Source organism: Pieris rapae, chromosome 14 (genome assembly GCF_905147795.1).
Source record: "Pieris rapae chromosome 14, ilPieRapa1.1, whole genome shotgun sequence".
In the NCBI taxonomy this organism is placed as follows: domain Eukaryota; kingdom Metazoa; phylum Arthropoda; class Insecta; order Lepidoptera; family Pieridae; genus Pieris; species Pieris rapae.
Genome location: NC_059522.1, coordinates 377963 through 402351, shown reverse-complemented (window position 1 = coordinate 402351; position 24389 = coordinate 377963). Strand labels below are relative to the sequence as shown.

General features: G+C 32.3%; 1 protein-coding gene across 1 annotated transcript in view; it reads right to left on the bottom strand.

Annotated features, from left to right (window-relative positions):
- LOC111000078 (TWiK family of potassium channels protein 18-like) overlaps window positions 1–24389 on the bottom strand; it is a 42758-nt gene that overhangs the window by 1490 nt on the left and 16879 nt on the right. The window contains exon 2 of the mRNA XM_022269420.2: window positions 18–621. Coding sequence (XP_022125112.2) covers window positions 18–534 — 517 coding nt within the window. The 5' untranslated portion in view covers window positions 535–621. The remainder of the gene's footprint in view (window positions 1–17; window positions 622–24389) is intronic.

Sequence of the window (24389 nt, the reverse complement as noted above, 5' to 3'; positions counted from 1 at the left end):
AAATGATAACAACTTACCAATCGTAGTGATAAGCGTCAGGGCATACAAAAAACTGCCTGCAAACGTCCACCGATACTCGGCGTCATCGAAATGTATCTGGCCGACTTCGACTCCGCGAATCGACTTCATCAGAACCTTTTGAAAATCCATCAACTCCTTCGCAGCCAACTTTGTCCAGTTTTCCTTGTACAAAATGTTAAGATCTTCCGTTATTGACCAGAGTTTCTCCACTGTTTTCGACCGCAAATCCCCGCTTTCCTGTGAACTTAAATTTGGCTTCGATTCCGCTACAGCAGTTTCTTCTATCACCGTGTTTCCTTCTATTGCGAGGAAGAGGAACCCGCCCAGCAGGTTGTAAGTGAGAACGAGAAAGCATATCGCAAGGCAGGTGAGAGGTGACGCTCGTTTCTTGTGAGCGCATCTGCAGCAGAAGAGTTTGGTATCGTCGATGGCTTCGAAGCAGCAATTAGGTTCTTCAATTATTTCTGATTTTCGGTAAGCGCGCTTTGAGTCGCGGCTACCGTCTTCTATCATGTTTGTCACTGAACCATTCTTTAAAGTATCTTGTATTTTTTATCGTGTATTTTTCGTCGTATCCTCATCTTGCTCTTGTAGTGTCATCTGAAACAATCAAAGAATATTTCCACTGTAAATTTCAAGAAAGTATTCGTTTTCATAAAAGTTTCCGGATGTGAAAAATATCTAAAGTTTAGAAATAGTACATCCAAAACTGTTTTAAAGATAGACATTTTTATTATTTAACTGTTTAATAATATTCCTAAAACCGTACTACTTTTCATAATATCACGAAAACATATTACTACACTAACAGTGAGCCTTCAGAGCTAAAAGGGAGGCTGAGAAGAGGATTACATAGTATTATGTTAAATTCTTCAAATAGTCGAAAATAGCAGCTGGCTAACATGCAATAATTATTTTAAAGCAATAGGCTTTAAACCGAAATCCAATTAATATACGATATTACTAACCCACAATGCATCATATGAAAATACCGTGTACATTACAAAATGTATACCACGCAAGTAACATTGCAACGCTTCAGCAAAAGCTCAAAGGAACGTTTGATCACAGCATTAATTACTGGAGCTAGACCTAGCAAGATCATATAACTAGCCGTATGTTACTAGCTGTTTCCTTTTTAATATAAATAGTTCATGTTAAAACAATTATGTTATATTTTGAAATCACATAATTTTTATTTTCAATCGATTTAGCTGTATTTGGGAGAAGAGAGAATGGGTTCAGTTCATGGGTACTGAAGTAAAGATGCGTGCATCTACTGCTTTACATGTGACTTTTCCTGTACTACTAGCAATATTAGACCGAAAGTAAAATAGTACTATATAACTGGGTGTCTTAGTTTGTAAAAATGTTTTAAACGATACCGATGTGTTGTTACATAAAACACAGAACTTTTTATTTAACATTAATGAAATTTATGAAAGGCAAAACTGATTTCATATTTTCTAATTTCTTTATGAAATTCTGAAAAATATTTTCATTTTTAAACGCTTTCATAATATATATTTACAAAAACAAATTAAACCCAAATTGGAAAATAACATTTCAAAAAATATTTGTTCAAACGTGATATGAACGTGGAGTTTATGAAAAATATTCCTAAAATTGGATGAAAAACTCGGAAAATCCGTTGAATTGTTCGAAAATAATGGTGATAAAACAAAATGGAAGGTAAAGTTGATGCAAAAAGTTATGTCTCGGGGGTGATATTAAGGCAGGGTACACACTTGAAAGGGAAAAATATTCACAAAGTTATAATATTAGGAAATATGTTGACATTCTTGGTTTTATTTGAAATCCAAAAGGCTATTCACCTAAATTTTTATAGAAATTTACGTTTATTTTTTATTAACTCGTAAATATTCGTAAGTATTCACTTAAAACATGTAAAGACAAGTAATTAAGAATTAAAACACATTGTGGTATGAATTTTTTTTAGAACAGGAGGCATACGGACAGGAAGCTCATCTGATGTTAAGTGTTACCGCCGCCCATGGACACTCACATTGCCAAAAGAAATTGCTATTAAGAATTGGTACGCTCTTTTCTTGAAGGACCCAAGTCAAATTCGTTTGGAAATACTTCAGTTGGCAGCTGGTTTCAAATAGCGGTAGTGGCGGCAAAAACTACCTTACATAACACTCAGTTGTGGAATGACCGACGTCGATATGTGTAGCATTTCGTATTCTGTTTCGACGTCCGATGGTGAAACTCCTCTTAACACTGTCCATGATTAAGGCAGTATAAAATAAATCTCTACACAACGCCAAGGAATCAACCGACTTGAAAGTAACATGTCATTCACGATTCGACCCACTCTTCGTGAAATACCATCTGGTATTACTGGTTCCTACCCAGAGGTGAGAATGTATTCCCTACGTGGGGCCAAATTCACGTTTTATACGTTGAGGTGCACGTGAGCTACTGTCTCATTTATTAATTCAACTTATTTTAATGACCCAAAAGCTATAGTAGTCTCTAGTAATAGCATCCACACAAAGGCTGATAATCCTACACGAACGTCAAAGGGGGATAATAGAGTTTACTCTGATGAGTATTTGTTCGAAAGTGGCTTCATATTTTTGCTGTATAATGTTAGTACATCACTACTACACCATCACTATTTATCTTCACATAAAACAAAACTCGGCTACGGAACTTCAGTAAGGAATAAAGTTTATAACTAAACCTATTCCACTACTTATATGAAAACTTTAGCATCGTATGTACGAGCTTTAAAGAGATGCGGGCCAGTAGCCCAAGTAAAACTATAAATAACAAACCCTTGGGAATCGAACTGGCTTTGTTTGGCGAAAACTTTTGATGCCCTTAACACTATTTCACCATCCAAAAAATTGACTGGACCGATAAAGGGTAAATCTTTTGATATTTCTCTCTATGTACAAGTTTTATATAAGTTCTACTTTGCATATAGTCTTTACCTTAATTGGACTTATATAGTTAGTAAAGTTGATATATGGTAAATATGGTAAATATTAATATAATAAATTAAAAACAAAGATTTGTCTCACATTGTCATAGATTCTCTATAAGCAGGAAGAATGGTGCAATAGGAGCACGTACTTACATTCTCATGGGAACAACACGCAAATGCATAGTCGAAATAACTAACATCACCATAATTCAAGTACGATCGTTCACGAGAATGACGCATGGTCAGCCATCGGTCCCCTCGCCCTGGCCGTTGCGAAAAAGCTAGCAAGTAAAAATTTTCTGACTAATAGGAAGGCAATCACCAATGTCAATACATAACAATTTGCTTCTTTATAAAGAAAATAAGTATAAAATAAGAGTAAGAAATGATATAACGGACATTGACAATGCAATAGTCGTAGCAACTTTTCACAAGCATCTTGTCAAACAAAATAGTTTGCCATTTAAACGAGTGTATGTTGGTTTAGCGCCAGTTAATTGAAAAAGAATATAGACGTTCATAAGTGTACAAAACGTGACATGATAATATTATTATTTTTATTTTAACAGCACCATTGAGTCATCCTTTAGCCGTCCTTGACAGAAAATTAAGAGCAAACATAATGAAACATTTCTTTGTAGATAAAATCTAAGTAAAACAAAGCCAGCTTTCTTTTCTCAATTCCCATTTATTTCGACAAAGATTTTATTACGTTGATAAATTAATTATTCGTTTTTTAGTACATTTTTAAGAGTTCCCATTGTTTTTACGATTTTGATTATTCAGAAAATACACAATTTTAAAGGCTAAAAGCAAAGGTAAAGTTCAATTTTAATAGGATTACTTTTTTATGTAAATGGTAATATTATTTGAATTTCATTCAAAAGTGAAATAAAATCATATGATAGGTATCATCGCTCAAAATAAACTATTTTCATCAGGATGATGATTCAATGTGTTACCAAAGAGTTTCAATGTGATTCCATATTAAATTTGCTTGGAGTATGTATAGTCTATGGCATATAAAAATTTCATTTATTTATGACTGGTTTCAACGTTAGGTGAACGTTATAGGTTTGTACGTTATATCACATACCAGCTGACCCGGCTAACTTCGTTTCGCCTAACACATAATATCGTGTTAACTTTAGTTAAACTTAATTTAGGATTTCATTAAGGTTATAACATTAAAATATTCTTTAGCGCCAATATTGCGATACTGCACGTCAAAGCACTTTCTGATAAACAATATTGATGATAACAAAGCTATGGTCAAGATCAAGGTCTAATTTTGCATCTCCTCATTCATCTAAAGATTAGAATTTCTAGAACGGACACGAATTCGATGAAAAATAATGCGTAGTTTTGTCAACAGATGGCACCACATGCTGTTTGCATTCGTAAAATTAATTAAATAATTTATTGTTATTCGATAACTTATCCGATATTTTATTACTTAATTTGCTGTTCGGAGCTGAGATAAATCCACTAAAAAAGAGACAATTAACATCTGATCGCGAGTTATAAGTGGTGTAACTAACACGACTTTGTTTTATATATTTAGATTTTATCCTCCCGCTATAAACCATGTGCCAACGAACTGGTATAGTAAATACTTAACTATTCATTGTTTTAGTGGTGGGTGAAATAAAAAGGCGCCATATTTATTTCTAAAAAATGTCACATCTAGCCCGTGGGTCCTGCGTATGTTTTAATAATCACACATGAAAGCGTCTCTATTCGCTATATTTCTTCAATTTATTTCTTGTCTGACATTTGCGAGACATAATGAGGCCATTCGATTAAGATCTAACCTAATTTCAAAGACTTGACACGCCGGAAGGATGTCAAATGACACAATCTTCGTACTTGTGGTGACATTTTAGAGAATTACGGAAATGGGGTAAATGTTTAAGAGGGATTCCAATTATATTCTACATCATGATGATATATTTTAATGTATTAATATAAATTTATTATTTAGATTGATGATTTGGGTTGAAAATTTTGTATCAGACCTCAGACCATTTATTTCTGTCCCCTGTTTGGAGGTGAGAACTTGAAATGAATACGAAAGCAAGTCGAGTATATGTTATATATATTCATTACTAAGAAATTGTGTATCAGCAACAACTGGCACTACAGACTTATCTACCAGAACTGCTGACTACACGGATGAAGCCTGTATAACTAAAATAAAAGTTAAGCAATTGACTTCCCTCTTGCCTATTACAATATAAATGAATATCTAAACGATCCCAGTGCTTGGGGTATATTGAGATAACGCGACTGAATCTCTCGGCTGCATTTCCAGTATCGGGGGCGATCGTCAACATCCACGACTGTTTTTTGTAAGTGTAAATGTGAGGAAACATAAAGTGGAAGCAAGCTGTGATCCATGTGGTCAAAAAAATTTTCTGAAAAATTGTTATTATTTTCTTTAGATAGAGTAAACGTAAAATGAAAGCATTTAAATCATTTTCAAACGAACAATTTATCCATTTATTAACTTACAAATATAGGAATTATAAATTACACAATGCAGCTATTAAAACGTTATAAAAAACTTAGAAACTCTGCTCAATTTTACAAACGGAAATTTTAATTCTAATTTTGTTTTATTTACTACTCATAAGAGAGCTAATCTATTACTTTAAAGTTCCAAACTCCTCAGAATAAAGCGAACATATTCTATTTTTATTTCATTGAATTTACGTTTCTTTTCCAACCTGAAACAATTTTTCCGCCGGAAAATCAACCTAGGATCTTCTGGTATATACACTAAGCTATTGTTGGAATGAAAGATATTATAGCTAACTAATTTTGGATTGAAGGCTTTAGTAATTTTACATTTACTAAAACATCTACTTAGCGTCTTAAAGAAACAATTGAGATACATAAAAGATTAACTTTGAAAGTAGTTTAATACTTTTGCAATAACGCTCAGCAATATTGAACTTCCGATACGATCTGGTGTAATGCTGGAAATAGTCTAACACAATTTTATTATTATCATAAGTTGTGAGTTTGGCGTAATAGGTACCATTGTAATAACCAATATTCTCATTAACCTCAGTTTAATACTGATTTATTCTACAGATTGTGTTTTTGATTTTAATTACAATTACATGTTGAGCAGAATAGCGTGGAAGTATCAATATTTTATGTATTTTGAAAGGTTTAGGTTTGTGAGCTAGAACCCTCTCCCTTCATGAAAATTCTTGAGTTTGACACACGTTGATCACCTACTACTACCCTATTTATAAATTAAGTATGTACTGAATTGCGAGGCTAACAGTTCCAAAAAGTTAAACAGAGACTCGTATGATTTAATTAATAAAATTGGAACCAAAAAAAATTTCATATACAGGTGCATCATTTCATCAACGCAACAAATATTTCATATGAGAATACAATACGTTTAATTAACACTACTATGCATTTAGATTTAAAACAAAACATTTTTTTTTTCTATATAAGCGCATATTTAATACACGATGCTTTGAATACTTGCAATCGTGGTCAGCGACAAACAGTCACATCAACTTATTAGAAAACAATTTCATATGTTGAAGTCTATTGAAATGTTACCATATTAATTCTGTGTATTGCAGTGTAGTTGCTTTTTGCAATATTCCATTTTATTTTTACAGTATCGCAAATATCGCGTTAACCAAATACAATATTGGGTATTGCAATATCAAACTTTTACGTTTATCTAACTACAAGCAAGTTTTATATGTCCTATCTGAAATACTTAAACAGATGTATCACTCTTACAGAAGTGACAAGATATAATCTGTAACAAGATATAGTATATGTGCTTTATAATAGTAATTCAAGCGGCTGTTAAAAAACATATCAATTGGTTGTTCGTTTTGGTAATCTTCATCTACGTTTGTTATTGTTATTTCTGTTTCTTAATGTTCTACAGAATGGATACCTTATGGCATATCTGGTGTAAGAATTATATTTAAAAGTGTACGTAAAATAAAACTATGTCACATGTGAAATATTTCTAGACAAGGCTAATTCTTAACAACCACGAAATCGCAGTAATTACAGCTATGATAAATTGCAGAGTAATAATTGTTTTCATCACTATTCACCAAAGAACCGTGAACTCCCGAAGTCGATAGGAAATGGCTGTTATTCATAAAAGTTAAGATAAATCTTCACTTTTAATTACTTATTTTAATTAGTCTAGCTTGGGAAAGTTTTAACGACTTTCTTTAATTACGTCGACACCATTTTTAAGCTGAATTTTCCCAGAATTTAAACTTGAACGGATTTGTAAGGCTGAACGGAAGGAAATAAGCGATTACAGTTAAATTGGAGCCTTATCTACATCCACTTTTCAATTTAAATTCACTGAGAACGCGCTCTGATGTTGTGTTAACGCGTTTATATTGTGTTGTCGAATATTTAATAGTAGTATTGTATATTTTGTGCTTAAAACAAACGAGTAAATTTAACAAAATACCTAACTTGAATCAGTTTTAAGCTAATATAGTATTCCATCGATAATCCCACGTTGATAGGCATACGTTAATATCTAATAAAAAACAAAACATATTTTTGTATGGAATAGGAAGTAAGCTGGCATTAGGATCAACTACAGTTAAGTGATATGACAAATGGACACTTAAAGTCAGAGGGCTTTAAAGAATTTGTACATTGGTTTCTTAAAGGACCTAAGTGGAATTGGTTCGGAAATACTTCAGCAGATACTTCAGGAACCAGCTGTTCCACATAGTGGTGATGCACGGCTAAAACTAGAACTTAGACTTTACTTTTACTTTTACTTTTTTTTTTTTTTAGAGTCAAAATTTATCGTCAACTTTCGAAAGGAATTCGCACTATAAGAACTAAAATCATATATTGCTGCACAACTGGAGCTAAAAGTTAAGTTTTCTTCTCGATTAATCAGATAAATATTTGGATTATATTTGGATGAAACAGTGTTAATAAAAATGCTACACCATCTGTGTGTACCAAGCTAAGGTTTCATATAATCGAAAGGCATATAAGTGAAATATTATCGCGCCTATATTGGATAAAACATTTTCATTTCTCGTAAAAGTAAGTAGACAGATGGTCAATCATATAAAAACGAAATAGAAATCTTTTCCAATATAAAATCGGTACCCTTTCAAAGATACGATAGTCATCCTTTTACTTTTACAATACAGCTAATGTATAAGGCTTTACTTTTGATAAAAGGCGCTTTTTTCACGATATTCCTTGATTTTCCTTAATTCCAACATTTTATTGTGAATCCCTTGGAATGGTCACGTCAAATGGCGAATTTTTACACGCATGAATGTGGATGAAAAAGCGATTATGGCTGAAAACGGTGACACGTTTTACGATTATATTATTAATGTGACCGTCCTAATTAACAGATAACTAATTTTAAGTAAACAGAATAATATTTGAAGGTATGTTGTTGAGTTTGCAAACCTAGATTTTTGAAGAAGATAACTCTTCACAGTAATAGATTTTAAACACACCTTAAAGTCAATAAAGTGTTAATAGGCCTTTAATTAGCCAGCTGTGCACCAATGGAAATTCTTTGTGCGCATTTGACATCGCTCGAACGGTAAAAGAAAACATCGTGGCGCAACCGGCTGGCCTTACGCCCAAAAAGACGGGGGGTGTCAGACACTGATCATGAGGCTGATCACCTACTTGCCTATTAGATTGACAATGAAACACAATCCGAGGCCCAGCCCTTAAAAGGTTATATCGAAACTGTTATTTAATCGAAGTAAAATAATTGTATGTTAGTTCAAGTAATTATTGAGGGTATGCTAGTTATAAAAGTGATCAAAGGTAAATATCTTGAGAATAGCCCTGGAAGCAATCTATTGCCGACTATTAACCAAACTCTGGCCATTTGGCGAACGCCTCGTGAGATCGTACTCAATTCCGGCCAATATTAACTGCAATCCCTTAAGAACTGATAAAACGGTTTCAGTTACTATATATTTTATTTATTTATTTTACTCGGCACTTTCATTTTATTGTTATATATATGTATATATTAGAATTTTATTAGTAATATTACATTTAGACGAAATGTAATAGTGCTGCCATCTAGTTAAACCTTAATTAGTTTTAGGCCTCTATACATCAACTGATCCACTTCTTGCTTATAACAGCAAGATAGATACTGAAATATGTCCGCTGTATCCTATTTACGGGACGTTAATTTATAAGGGCTCGAAGCGAAGAAATCCACTCGCTAGTTAAATATCCAAATTATATACAACATTGTGTCCGTTAACAAAGTAATATTTTTATTAGAAACCACATTATTAAACAACAGCAGTTGTAAAGTTGGATATGAAATTCGGTCCATTAGGGGTTGGCTATAATTGAAACTTTTACTGCCATTAGTTTTAAATTTGAAAGCTGCTACAATAAAGCTTTTGTTCAAGCCATGTATTGTAGGGATATTGTTTCTGGGAATAGTTTTTAAGCCCTGACGAAGGCTTTTAGGGCTTAGCGTTTTGCGTCTCAATTTTGTTTAAGTTTTAACGGCTACACGCCCTATTTAATGTATTGTTTAAACTCTTTTGTAAGATTTTAGAAGGCGTTGACAACATACATATATACTCATAAAGTCAAATTATTATTATTCTTATTCCAATTAGACAACCTAAAATTGACCACTGAAAATTGACCACTGAAAATTGAACGTCAAATAAAATATAAAAATGATTCAAATCAAATCAAAATTTATTTATTCATATAGGTAACAATGTACACTTATGAACGTCAAAAATTCTAGTTGCCCCTTCTTAAAGGTAGTTTCGTGTGGAGAAGAATGGGCATGCAACTCCAACAAACTCTTTAAAAATAGAATTTACAATATTTGTATACATTAGTTAAATAATTATATGTGAAGACAATAAATCTACTAAGCAGGTAATACTTACAAAAACCGTAAATTATTATACATTACAGAGTTATAAAAACACAATAAAATAGTGTGTGAGATAAAAATAAAATAATAACAGTTTGTAGTATTATAAAACAAAAATACCTAAAATTAGATCAGCAACCAATTGATCTTGTTAACATAACATTCAAGTACAACATCTTAGATGTTGGAATCTGTTTTATTTATCATAATATATAATATCTACAGAATATGCTCAAGCTTACTTTTTTTATTCATAATATTATGTCAAATGGCATAAATGAAGGAACACAAAATTCAGATTGTAATGTTTTCCTTGGTGTTAAGCAGAAATTACTTTTAAAATGGAGGATTAAGTATCTTATAAGCACCTAACAACACTGATATAAGTTGTGGATAAGTAGTGTTTATTCTGTTATATTCGCGAATAATTCGGCACTTTCTATAATTTTTTCAGCCTTTAGTGCGCATATAGAAAAAACAATCAGTTTACGTGCTTGCTTTTAGTGCTTAAGATAGTTCCGAGTACATCAAAAAACGTGGAAAAACAAAAAGGCTTCGTAAAATTAGCACAAACGTGCCTTTTGTATACGTAACAATTTTATGTAGATTTCGATACACTTTGTTTTCATCCATTGATTAGTTTATAACTGCTATTATTAATCTCGTAATAAATCTTTATCAATAGAAAAGTCGTAACATTTCTATATCGTTAACATAAGACGTAACAATAACCAGTGACCCCTCACTCGGTTATTCTTATGGCCACTCCATCCCCATTTGATTGATTCCCGTTGAATGTTATTATTATGAGCTTCACTCGAACTCAACGTTGTTCGTCGATTTTTATGGCCTCGAAATTTCAGAGTTTCCCGATAACGAAAATTGAGGAATATACGTGTCATTAGTGGTAACTGGTTGAATATCATCCTTAAGCTTATCGTAGCTTTAAATAAATGTTTATCTTCCGTGTACGTTTTTATTTGAAATGCTATTGATTGAGTGCACACTTTACAAATCAATTAAATGTTACTTTATTAGCTATGGTTTTCTTGATACAAAGTCATTCTCCCTGCACTACTTCTGAATACAGGAAAGGATAACATAAAAGATAATATAAAAAATTGTAATTGATACAAATTTAATAAAGTATGATATATACGATACAGATAATGTAAAATGTAAATTAAGATAAATTTGCAAGCCACTGTGTGTGGCAGAATATGCGAACGACTTACGACTAATGTTAATATTTCTATTAATACCTCTACTATATTAAAATAAAGCTTATTTTGTTTATTTCATCCTACAGATAAAAAAAAATATAGCCAAGTTGGAATGCATAATATATAAGATTTTAGAAAAATAGACATATAATACCTAATTTCGATGTGTTGTGTAATTTACACATCATACAGATTATTTAGAGGTGTGGATATTTTAATACAAAATACAAATACTTCCTTGAAGTTTTAGATGACTGGGTGCCTATATAGCGTGGGCGAGAATCTAGATCGTAAGTTTGGCACCGATTCTAAATAAATTTACTTACCTATACATGTAAATGTTTGTATTATATGACATTTTAAAATTAATATGACATTTGCATTCTTATTTGTTGTTTCTGGAACGTAAAGTAAGCACGTCACAAGACTGAGACAGGAATAGGACAGGTGATGTATATAAATAAAAAAATGGATAAACTAATTACTGTTAAGGTTTAAACAAACGCACCTTACTCGTAGGGATTAAGCTAAGGTCAAAGGCAAATTTTCTTAGATTATAATAATATGTTAAACGTCGCCGGCAAATCATGGTTATAATTTCACTATGTTCCAGCGATAAAATGCAATGATTAGATTGCTCCTTTGGAGAAGTAAAAACATTTAAAAAATTATTTGCGCAAATCATTTGTCCCTTTTTACAAATTATACACCTGTAATTATAAAATCTTTGTGAACGCCGTGAAAATATCGATAAATTCAATGAACGAGGAAGTAAAATCCTCCGCAAACACCTCATCTTGGCGCAAGTTATATTTGTTTTTCCTCAACTCGAAGACGTCAAAGGCAGGTGAGACCTGTAATAATGCTCCTGGTTTGTACAAATTTTCTCATTGAATTCAGAAATATTGAAATCGAGATATGAAAAAAATGGGAAATATACGTGTTGTTAAAATGGGGAGGCTGCGAACTAAAACTGTATTTCGTGAGTGAATATATTAAGTGAAGAACTTTTTCCGAATTTAATAAAGAAATAATTTCTGCCTCATTATTTCCAGCTTTGAAGTCTGGAAAAATATTCATAATTGAGATTCTCTCGCATTTTTTCATTTACCTGCTCAATTCTAATAATAGTACCTACTAAGCTATTGAATATATCTATATACTTTTTGTTGATCTTCTTCATGTAGCATACAAAAACTAATAATTATTTCAGTATCGCAAAGCTCTCTGACGTATTATTGAATTTAACACCGAAAGAATTGCTTTGTAAAAGTATACTAAGTGCTTTTCAGTAAATGGAGAGAATATTTTTGCCTTTCACCTTTACTGATAGCGAAATGCACCGAGTATTGCCGGCAGGTAGAGGTAGCATTTCTGCATTCACATTTTTAGTAGCAAATAATAAATCGTAATTGCATTTTTTTATACTTAAGATATCCATAAGTAAGGTAGTAAGTAGGTAAGGTTTCATGATGTCTTAAGATATGATGGAACCTTACGATATAGCCTAATACCTTGACATTACCAATAAGTAATAAGTCTAACCTAATTTACTAAAAAGGATTTTTAACATAAGGAAGTATCCAATAATACTATTTACAGTCTCTATTAAAGGGAAGACACACTGTTCATGTGTTCTATTTTTTCACTTACGGTTTAACACTTAATTCACTAGTTCATATGGTTTTGTTCTTTTCAGTCTTCTCACTAGGCCCGTGGTGTCAAGGAGTTGAATCGCCTCAACATTCACATGATGGTGGTGACACAATTTTCGGTAAAAATGGTTTATGCGCGGGAGTATTCGACTCCTGCATGTGCACGGCATTCGAGGGACTATTTATTTATCCTTGCAAAGAAGTAAAAAAATATTACAACTTCAGTGACGCTAATTATGTTAAAATGATGTTTTACTTTAGATCACTTAAACCAATAATTTTGAAGGCAGCCGTCAAGTGTAGAACATAACACAGCTTGATTTTTTTGTTTCGTACTGTACCGAATATGGCCGTAATGGCAAAATAAAGCCTTAGAAACTACGATGTGAGTTTACACAGACTGCAGTCTAAGTTATTATTTTCTTTGTCCGCAATCCGTCACTTCAAAGCTTTAAACAGCGAACAGTCCCCTTTGACTGGTGGCATTTTAGCGTTTTTTCACTTCAGAAAATAAAGTTTTTTATCGCGACATCTGAAGACATTTAGATAAAAGGGGCGCCGCAAGCAGTTTCTTAATAATTCGACCACAAAGCTTTGCTTGCGAAATGTTCGTGTCCGTTGTCACTGTTTCTTTGAAGACTGCGAATTAGAATAATTGCGCTGAAATGCTCTTCGCAAGATTTAACGATCATATTCAAAAATTATCTCCGTTTTTAATAGTATAATGTAATATAAGACAGGGTTTATATGGGTTCTCGATTCAGTTCGCAGTGAAACAATAGTTTCTTATTGCCTTTATGCTAAACACATATTTGCCTTAGCCGAGCAAAACACACTAAGAATCTGCCTCTGATCTATGGGTAACATCTAGGTATATACAAACAGTATCGACTTCAATAGTTGTTTATAACTGTCTATCCCTTCATAAAAACTAAACCAGGCTAATAGCATCACTTTAACGAAATTACTCTCGTCTCTATTCATGACAGCTTAAACACAATTAGATAGAAAGAAACGAAAGAGTACTTTTGTTAGAGATGCAATTAAACTTTTATGAACAAGGGTAAGTAAATCTCACAAAAATTTCAATAAAGCATACAATTCCTTACGATTTTATTAACGTTTAAGTGTACAGTACAACAAAATACATCTAGTAAGCTAAAATACATCTAGTAAGTATATACCCGCATTATTGTCTTCGGAAAACAATATCATGTTTTTCTGATCTACCTCCAATTTTATTCTGTTATCGAAGTGGTTAGCGTGGCTTCGATGAAGCAGAAACCAATCACTGACACAGTTTATTGTCTGTTACACTGACCTAGTTTCGTCTCTATCAAACTTGATTTTGTTTAAATAAAAATGTATGTGGTCTGTGAAATACACTCCCGACTACGAAAACCTTGAGTCCTGTATAAAAAGTTGAGCCAACATATAACCTGTCTTTGACAATATTATAACTACTATTTCGCAATCAATAAATCAATGGTAACAAAAAAACTAAGATGCAAGAGTTAAGTTTGATGGCGGTTATTCAAATTTTGCTGCCAACTGACTTTAATCGTTAAAAAGAACGGCTTAGAGCATAAAATTAGAGGAAGTAGGGACGCTGTACTAACAAACAAGTGTAACTTAAATGTAGGTTCTTAAAACTAAGTGACACATATGATACCTACAAAGGATATAAGCATTGTTGACCTATTATACATTATCGGAAACGACAATATTATATAACAATTTAAGAGTGTATAAAAAACTAAGGATCATTTGTTACTTATTGTTAACATATGCGCTTCTTATTATTAACTAAATATATATGTAATGCTATGTTTGTAACACATAACTCGAGCTACGAAAAATGCTTTTGTTAGGAAATAGTTCGCAAACACATTTTTGGGAGAGGTATTTGGTTTTATTCTAGTCCACATATCCTGAATTCCAGATATTTTAGTTAGTGCTATTAAATTTAAAAATAAAGAAGCTCTTTGATAAAAGCTATGTAGAACTTTGCGCTTTGCTTGCCTCGACTTGATGAAAGAATAAATATTTGGGCATACCAATGACAATTATGAACTTGTGCTTCAAAAACTTTCATGAAGCAGAGAAGCATGTCTCCAATTTTGAAATATAAACGAAAGCTTAAGAATGTGTGTCTTACTGATATTGTTTTAACTCTAACTTCTTGTTCTTAACGTAAGTTATGTCACATATATGTTCAGCCAATATAGAGCTTTAGTTTTTACCACACACATAAATTGTTTTTTAATATTCTTCTTTTTAATAAGTTCCAACAACATAGGTGTCATTTAATTCAAGATAGTTTTTTTTTAGCCTCTCAACCACACTACCCGTAATATTATGTAAATCATAAGCTAATATTTTAAACCATTATATTCAGTTGTTAGCTAACAATAAAGCTTCAAATAAAGTGTTTTATTTGAATACATAAAAATTATGTTTAACGTTTACATTTATGTTTTAAATGAAAGAGAAAATGAGCCTTACTCTTTGTAATTCAAACACGTAAAAAGCCTTTCACAAAGTATTATTATTTTTATAGTATGGTGAGATTCACCTTGACATGTGTACAGACATTTGGCCCATCCCTCGAGCAACAAGAAGACGTGGACAGAATTAAGAAGCTGTCAGCCCACATCACATACATACATACAAACATACAAAAAAAAAGGTGTTCCATGTTTTGACCGACTGTTCAGCATAAAATAAATAATGTTCAAGAAGGAATTTGTTTAAAATGTTATGGATGAAGTTGTTAAGTGAAATAGGTAGTGCTTAATCATCCGAGTTACCAATACATTTACTTAAGTTGTACGTAAGTTATTTAATACCTCCGCCGACAAAATATTGGGGGAATTATCTAGAAAATAAAATACATTCTTCTCATATTTGTTTAAAAAAATTTTCTTAGAAATAAAATTACTTGGCGAGAACGGCACCCGTTCCAATCTGATTTTTCTTTATGAGTGTTAAATAATAATCAAGCCTTTATAAGCCATTCACATAAAACAAAGTACATTATCACAAAATGAAGTCAACGTTACTTGTGAAATTACTTTAGCGAAATGGTACTGAGATTGAATTTTAAATCACCGTCCGACTCGGGTCATTTAAGCTAAGATGTGCAAATTCATGGTTTCAATTACAATCAGAAATACCAGAAGCATGCACTAGTGAATATTATAGTTTTTACAAAGAATAATTTTTAAGGTAATACAAACTTTCCGTCTATATTCTTCTGTTTTATTTTACTTGAAACCAATGGTTAATAATAACAATAATGGCCTTTTAATTAAGAGACTTTCACATTTAAAGATGATTCCATTTTAATCTTTTAGGTTCTAGTTACTAGGCCTCCTGTGCCACTCTCTGCCATTTCTTTTATTTTCACTAATTATTATTGTACAGTTTTATTATTTTTATAGAATGGTGAGATTCACCTTGACATGTGTGCAGACATTTGGCCTTGACAGTATTATGGAACAGTATATTAATTGGGGACAGAAAATTGTTTTTTATAAACTAAATACACTTCTGATCGTCAAGAATAGTATGTGTTTAAAATTGACAAATTCAATAAAAAGGTTGTTGTAAATCTTTGTTCTTCTTTCGGTAATATTGTCAATAATCTTTTGCAAAGTAACAAATAGAACCAAAATACATTCTGACGTAATACCAAAGCTTTATCCCTAGCGAATCTTAGAAAGTATTTTCCAAGTAGTTCACCGATGTGCACTTAATGATGTAAAAATTCAACATTTTACTTTAAAAAGACATGCTTTAGAATTGCAAAGTGAAGGACATTAGTGTCTCTAGATAGTGTCGGCACCTCATTAGACCGCTAATGCTGGGAAAAAGTTTCAGATGGAGCAACTAAAATATCTTTACCTTGAGGTCTCCGACCGCGAATATATAGCTGGTTCAAAGGATAATAAATCTACTCTTTTAGTATTTCATTGGTAGATCTATAAAGTAACTTAATTCAAAAACATCGTTATCGAATAATAATTTTGTATTTGCAAACATAGTCGTACATTTAGATAGATAAATTATAGAAATCCGCCCAATAATCTATATACAAATAGGCATTCAAATCTCATATTAATTATTATGATGTCACAATAAAAATTGTAACCTATAATTGTAAAAGTTATGGTTAATCACCTACTTGAAAGCATCATACGGCAGTGACCTATAGCATCTGGGAAGGTAATTAAATAAATAGTTTGTTAGGTATAGTGGTTTGATATATATCTAATTTAATACAACGTGGTGCAACTTGTAGGCCCCACAGCCATTTTGGATCTCTCGGTAGATACAGGCAAGTTTCTATATAGTAAATACCTGGTTCTTCATGTGCAGAGTAATATCAATTTTAAAAAAGCATCTGTAACATCTGAAATTCTGAGAACATTGAATTTTATTATTTCAATTGAATTAGAATTGTTACATACTTTAGATAAAGCATTTTATTTGATGTGATAAACTAAAAAAAAGTTGGAATTTCATCAAAATCTGCACGTTCACGTTCGTGTTTCTACTTTTTTTGACTTACTTTTATTTAGAAAGGAATGAAAATCAAACTGTAACTATGTTCCTCTAACTAATCAAAAGGGATAATTTTACTTTAAAGTATGGAGTTAGAAACTACCTCTAGTTTGTAGCCAGGTGAGGGCTGCGATTAGGCAGCATCTGGTCACCAAAATTTGATCAATTTATTCCCTCACCGTCCATTCAAAGCTCATCAAACAAATTCTTTTTCAATTAATTGGAGATTTCGAGAGGAATTAACGAAATGATTGATGACAAACGGTTTTTCCAAGATTGGGGGTTAATAAAATTTATTTGGTATCGAAAAGTAATTTCCTCCATTCTTTTTGGCCATTTTGTAATTAAAAAGTCTTGCAATCAATATTTAATTAAAAACCATATTTAAAATACATTTCTCTTACTTCTGATGGGTCTATAACGCGGACATCACATATTTAATAATCATTTCAATAGAACCTCAAAATGATTTCCTCTTAATTAGTTAATAAATGAAAAGTTCCAGCGATCTCACTCAACTTCATACGATAGTACATTTATTTTGTTAATTTAGATATTTATAAAATAAATATAGAGAGTAAGAACTTTTGAAATCTGTCCAGTAGTACACAGTTTATTATAAACGAACATAATGTTTATTATTAATACGTTTCTTCTTTATAATATTAGGTAGTCATATAGGTAGGACCAATATCTCTCTCCCCCACTTTGAAGTGACTTGTTTAGCGGCGTTGTACACTTTTTTTGGTATGGGTAAAAAATGTTAAACTCGCGTCACCTGACCTGATCGAAAATTCGTAAGACGGATGGAGAGTAGACAGTTGGCGCTGCGTATTTAATGTCATGTTTGTTAAATATAAATTGTCATGTTTGTGTACGATAGCGCAATAAATAAATATTGTATTCTACCACATAAATGATAGTACTTTTATACTGATAATTAAAGCAATTCGTGCAAAATTATTCCCTAACCATTCCAAAATATCAAAAATGAACAACGTTAATTTTCAAGTTTTAACTTCTGCCGGCACTCCCGGAGTGCTACCCGTCGATTTTTTATTTACTTAACCGTATTAGTTAAAATTACTTGTTTGATCGAATTAAATTGTTAACACTTTCAAAAAGTAACCAGTTGTAACCATAATGTACGTAATTATTTAAAAAATGTGATCCGTAAAACGATTTTTGAGACCATAACATCGGAATTGCCTCATTCGCTCCATTTGGCCCATACCCCATAAAACCGGGTTATACTTTTAATAGTTACATCGCCGCCATTTTAAAAGGCTTTCAGGGTTCTCTTGTTTTTACTTTATAACACCCACATATAACGTTATAAAGAAAAGGACCCTAATATCAAATTTATCTAAACGATAATATTCAGAGATTATTAGGCTTAAGTATCTTTAAATATAAAACTTTAAAGGTTGTAGCGCCACTGGTTCTTACTATTGAATATTAAGCAGCTATCTAAAATTAATAATTTATTACATTCATTTTCAAGCAACGCTTCCATCGTGGATCACTGTGAGGTGTGATGACGCAAATTTGTTCCATAAACATAATTTGGCTGTACATGAAAACTGTGACTTTTTTAACTTATGAGCATATGATGTCAAACGTATGATCTAGATACTCGCCCACGCTATAAAAGCACCTTGCCCTTTTGAGGACGATTTTATCTTTAGTATTCTGACAGAAGATACGACAGAACCCTTCCAACGAAACAACCTGTTCCTATATCCCTTGCAACACTGCGTAATGTTGCCATTCTCTCATTAACATATTTCCCACCCGCTACCATTTACCGACACGTGCTGAACGCTACTCGGATCTAAATATCAAAATTTCGCAAATGTTATTACGCAAATTTGTGGAAATTTTAAAGCTGGCAACTCCGTTGGGAGCGGTCTTTTTGTTGAAATTATTTTCGTAATATTCGAAAGTATTAATCACATTTTTTGACAAGCGTCATTTGCACGATTGGGAGCGTTTTATATTTATATTTAGCATAAAAATTAAGTTCCGCTACTCCCAGAGGGGCTGCGACATTTCTGGGACTGTGTGACTAATGATTTCTATACGGTTAAATATATTTTTATAATTTAGAATATCATGTAACGATCATTATCGCACTTGCTTATTTTAATTAATAAAGATTATTTTTTATAAAATTAAGATGTCTTCATTTTACAATAGTTAAACAACTTTGAATATTTTTATAAATAATATTTTAAAACGACAGCTATTCGTGTACTATAATAAATTACTGCGCTACCGTTATATTTTGTATTCTTGAAAATAACATGTTTATTTGAATTGCCAGCACTTAAATGTTTCTAACGAAACAAATATAAATAAAACAGAGAATACACGACATACAAAAAAAACAATACATACATGAACATAAATGATAAGTTGTAATAAGTAACAACATTTGAAGGGAAACATTGCAAGGACAATAGAGAAAATATTTTCTTTAATACATTTCTTATTTGCAAGTTTTATTGATGACGGAACAATGGAATATCAATCTAAAAGCCTATTTGAAAAAATCTTGATCATCGAAACGCCTGTGCGCCTTCACGATTTTTATTTTTACTTTTTTGCAAGTTTAGTTTTATTTATACGTATAGACCCTTATTTTTTTATTATTTTTTTAGTTTAAAGTAGTAAAAGTAGTCAATGAATTGCGCATATCCTACCGCATAGCCACGGCATAGTTAGGGCTATGTGGGAATCGCAATTGTGCATACCCACTAAAAGCCAACTTGCCACCAACCCGTCTTTAAGCGGGATGCGGTAAGAACAGAACTTTATCCGCCTCCTGACATGCGATGCGGCGGTGGCGTCCGCCTCTCCACGCCCATTGTTGGTTTGTGAAGATGCTTGACACAGCAAGTCCTTCAGACCGGGCCATACGCTTTCAGTAAAAGCTAGAACGAGTCCAGTACTTGCAGGGATGGATCACCATCCTTCTTTTGAACCGATCGTTAAATTATATTAAATATTTGTATCTAAATACCCACGTTTTATATTCTGCGGCGAAAACATAGTTTGTTATATAATTTAATCTGAAATACAAATACGTATTCAGTTGTTTGATAACCGCAATTGATCTAATTAAAGGATTTGTTACCAAAACACATGGAAATAGCAATTATCGGTTAATTTGAATTTAGATATGAATCAAATTAATTGTAATTTAATAGATAAAATTAGAGCTTTGTACTATAAAACTAGAAATTTAACTTTACTCATCTACAAAGTGTACTTAGTCATCTTAAAGACGAATACGCCATAACAATTATACCATATAATTAACTAGTGTAGAAATCGTATTTGACATTTCCTATAGATATCAACAGAAATAGTGACTTTGTTTAACGTGGTATTTAAAACAAAGTCAGACCAATGAGAGTAGTTCACATCGTTCACCGCATGGAATCAATTGAAGTGACATATCCACTGGTTTTTGCGAGGTATTTACCAGGATTTTCTCTAACAACTGGGCATTGAACGTCGAATTAATCCTTAAGGTACAAATTTATAGTGCGGGAATGTAAAAAGAATTTATTTACGTAACGCTACGATTAATGTTAACTTTCTACGTCATTTACAATTTGTTTAAAAATACATACATTATTCTTCCTGTTAGCCAATATGTAAGATAACGTGAAAATATTTTCAATACATAATATCGATACTATACACTGACATAAAAATGTCGATAGTGTCGGAGACAGCATGCAGTAAGCGCAACTTCTTTGTTAACGAGGATCTGTGCAACAGACTGGTTCTGGCCTGGTATCGCCTGGCTGGTACTCAGTAAACAGTGTAGCTTTTACAGCCTCATCTGTATATTATGTTTAAAGTGTTTTAATTATATTTTAATACATGCTTCATTGAAGAACAGCGTTGCTGTATATCTAATGTTATATACTTGAAACCTTTCAATGTTCGACTTATACTTCAGATGAAGGAGGCCTTACAATATCACATTGACATAAAAACTGTTTTGCATGTTAAATTCACAGTTGCCTTTTCAATATTTCCGTAATATTCAATACACCCAAATGCGATTTCCAGATAAATATAAAATACTCAAGACGTGTCGAGTTTCGAAGATATAAACACGACAAAAACACATAACCGAGACGTCAGCCCGTTTCTATAAAGTACGGTCCTTTTATTTGTGTAAAGTAAGTGACGAACTTGATAGACTTCATTTTGGGAAAACGCCAAATGCGCACACTTTTATCAAAATGATTTTCTTTTTCTATGGATACGGAACTATGGGTTAAAGTTACTTGGGAGTAACTGTTTTTTTTAGATTAACAATATTAGTAAAACGATATATTTATCTCATTAATATTTGTAATGTTTATATTTATTTACAGAATGGGTAAGTTTAGACATAGGGTGTGTTGCCGGCCTTTTAACAATTGGTACGCTGTTTTCTTGAAGGAAAAATAAGTCGAATTGGTTCGGACATACTTCTGTGGGCAGCTGGTTCCACACAGTGGTAGTGGTTCGATGAAAATCAGCTGTAGGTATTTGTCAGAACAACTCCTCTGAACTCTTTTCGTTGTTAATGCGGTAACAGGTCGTCGACGTTTCGAATCGCTCTTCATTGAATACGGTAATTTTATCTATTATATATATAAAAGAAAGTCGTGTTAGTTACACCACTTATAACTCAAGAACGAAAGAACAGATTTGAGTGAAAATTGGTATGGAGGTAGCTTAGAGCCAGGAGACGGACATAGGATACTTTTTATCCCGTTCGACAACGTTCCCGTGGGACTTGACATGAAACGTCAGTCACTATAAAAAGTGGTATAACAAATAAGAATCAGACTTGGAATAATAAAACGCAAATGATAGCTATGTAATTGACGTATAATGACAGCTATGTAATGACGTATATATGACAATTTGATATTTGTAAGAAATCAATATTCAAAATATTTCTATTAAATAAATACGTTTAATTATTTTTACAATTTACAATTTAATTATAATGATAGTGCTATTGCCCATTCGTATAAACAGTGAAGAGAACTATAAAACTCGGTATGGTCGTATGTATACAGTTCATCCAAAGAATGATGAATGTTTCTATTTGTTGTTGTTGTCGAATGACGCATTTAATCGAGTAAAGGAAGTTTATGATACTTTAATGAAGGCAAACGATGATGAAAATGGTGGTTTATATTTCCTAGATGCCCTTGGTGGAACTGGCAAGACATTCCTCATGTCATTAGTTTTAGCAACTGTTCGGGCGAGATCCAACATAGCGGTTGCAGTTGCTTCTTCTGAAATAGCAGCCACATTGTTAGAAGGATGCCGTACGGCTCATTCAGAATTAAAATTACCGTTAAATCTTCAAACTATTGGAGAACCAACGTGTAATATTGCAAAACACTCAGCAATGGCCAAAGTTTTAGCGGCATCGAAAATCATCATCTGGGACGAATGCACAATGGCGCATAAACGTGCATTGGAAGCACTTAACCGAACATTAAAAGATTTACGCAATGAATCGAGATGTTTTGGAGGAGCAATGATTTTACTGTCTGGCGATTTCCGCCAAATACTGCCAGTAATTCCAAGATCTACGGCTGTCGACGAAATAAACGCTTGCCTCAAATCGTCAAATCTATGGCGCTATGTGACGAAACTGCAGCTGACAACAAACATGAGAGTTACATTGCTTACTGATAAAAAAGAAGAAAAAGAATAAAGATGTAGATGACCTGAACTACATAATGGTATGCGTTTGGTGGTTAGAAAATTGAAGAACAATGTAATTTACGCTACGATAATGATAGGAAAATTCAAAGGTGAGGAAGTTCTTATTCCGAGGATCCCGATGATCCCAACCGATATGCCGTTTGAATTTAAAAGACTTCAATTTCCGATACGTCTTGCATTTGCCATGACCATCAACAAATCACAAGGCCAATCCTTAAAAGTTTGTGGTTTAAATCTAGAACATTCATGTTTTTCCCATGGTCAATTATACGTGGCATGTTCACGGGTCGGAAGACCATCAGCGTTGTTTGTTTTTGCGCCTGATAATAAAACAAAAAATGAAAAAATGTGTATCACAAGGTACTTAAGTGAAGAGCAACCTATGTACTAAAATACAGAAATAATAATGAATGATTAATGTAGGTATTTAATTTTTTTGTATTTTTTCCAATAAAAAAACCCAAACTGCTTATTTATTGCCATTAAGGCGGAACAAAGTTCGCCGGGTCAACTAGTATCAATATAATTTATGTAACGACACAGTCTTTTAATAACTTTCTATAAAGTAATAAAAAAAAAATACTTTATTTAGAAGAATTATGTTTGGATATAAAAAGCCAAATATAACTTTATTTCAACATAAAGCTTTAAAATTTAATACTTTAATTTAAACTCGTATTAAATGGAGAAATCCAGTAGTTAACAGTTTCATACAAATTAAAAACATTTAAAATTAGCATAGACTTTCAAATGAACCCGAAAGAGATTGCAATAATAAAGTTAATTAAGCTTCTCGGTGGACCGTTCAGTACTTTGCCAGTGTCGCGATACTAAAAATATATTTAGTAATTAACATCACCTGATATTTGCATAATATTTTACAATGCGGCTTTATTAACAATACACACTGACTTCAATATTTTTTGCCCATGTCTGACAAATTCAATTTCAAATTCAAATTTTTTATTGCATTCTTTTTTTTAAATTTACACGTAACACGTTATAATTTATTACAATAGGGACCTTGGTTAGGCACAGCAATGTTGTGGGAGGGTATGCTCTACTAATATACGTTTCTATTCCTACTCAATACATTATTTATTTGCTTTTGCGAAAAGCAGAATGTACTTAAGATTATTATTAAACTTAATCTTTATAAAAGAAATGAAAGTCTTGTCAGATACTCTGTAACAGTGTTATAACATTTCTTATAAAAAGAATACAAAATTCCATCCGTATCACATCGACGTCCGCCGTTCCACAACTGCGCGTCTTTCAAG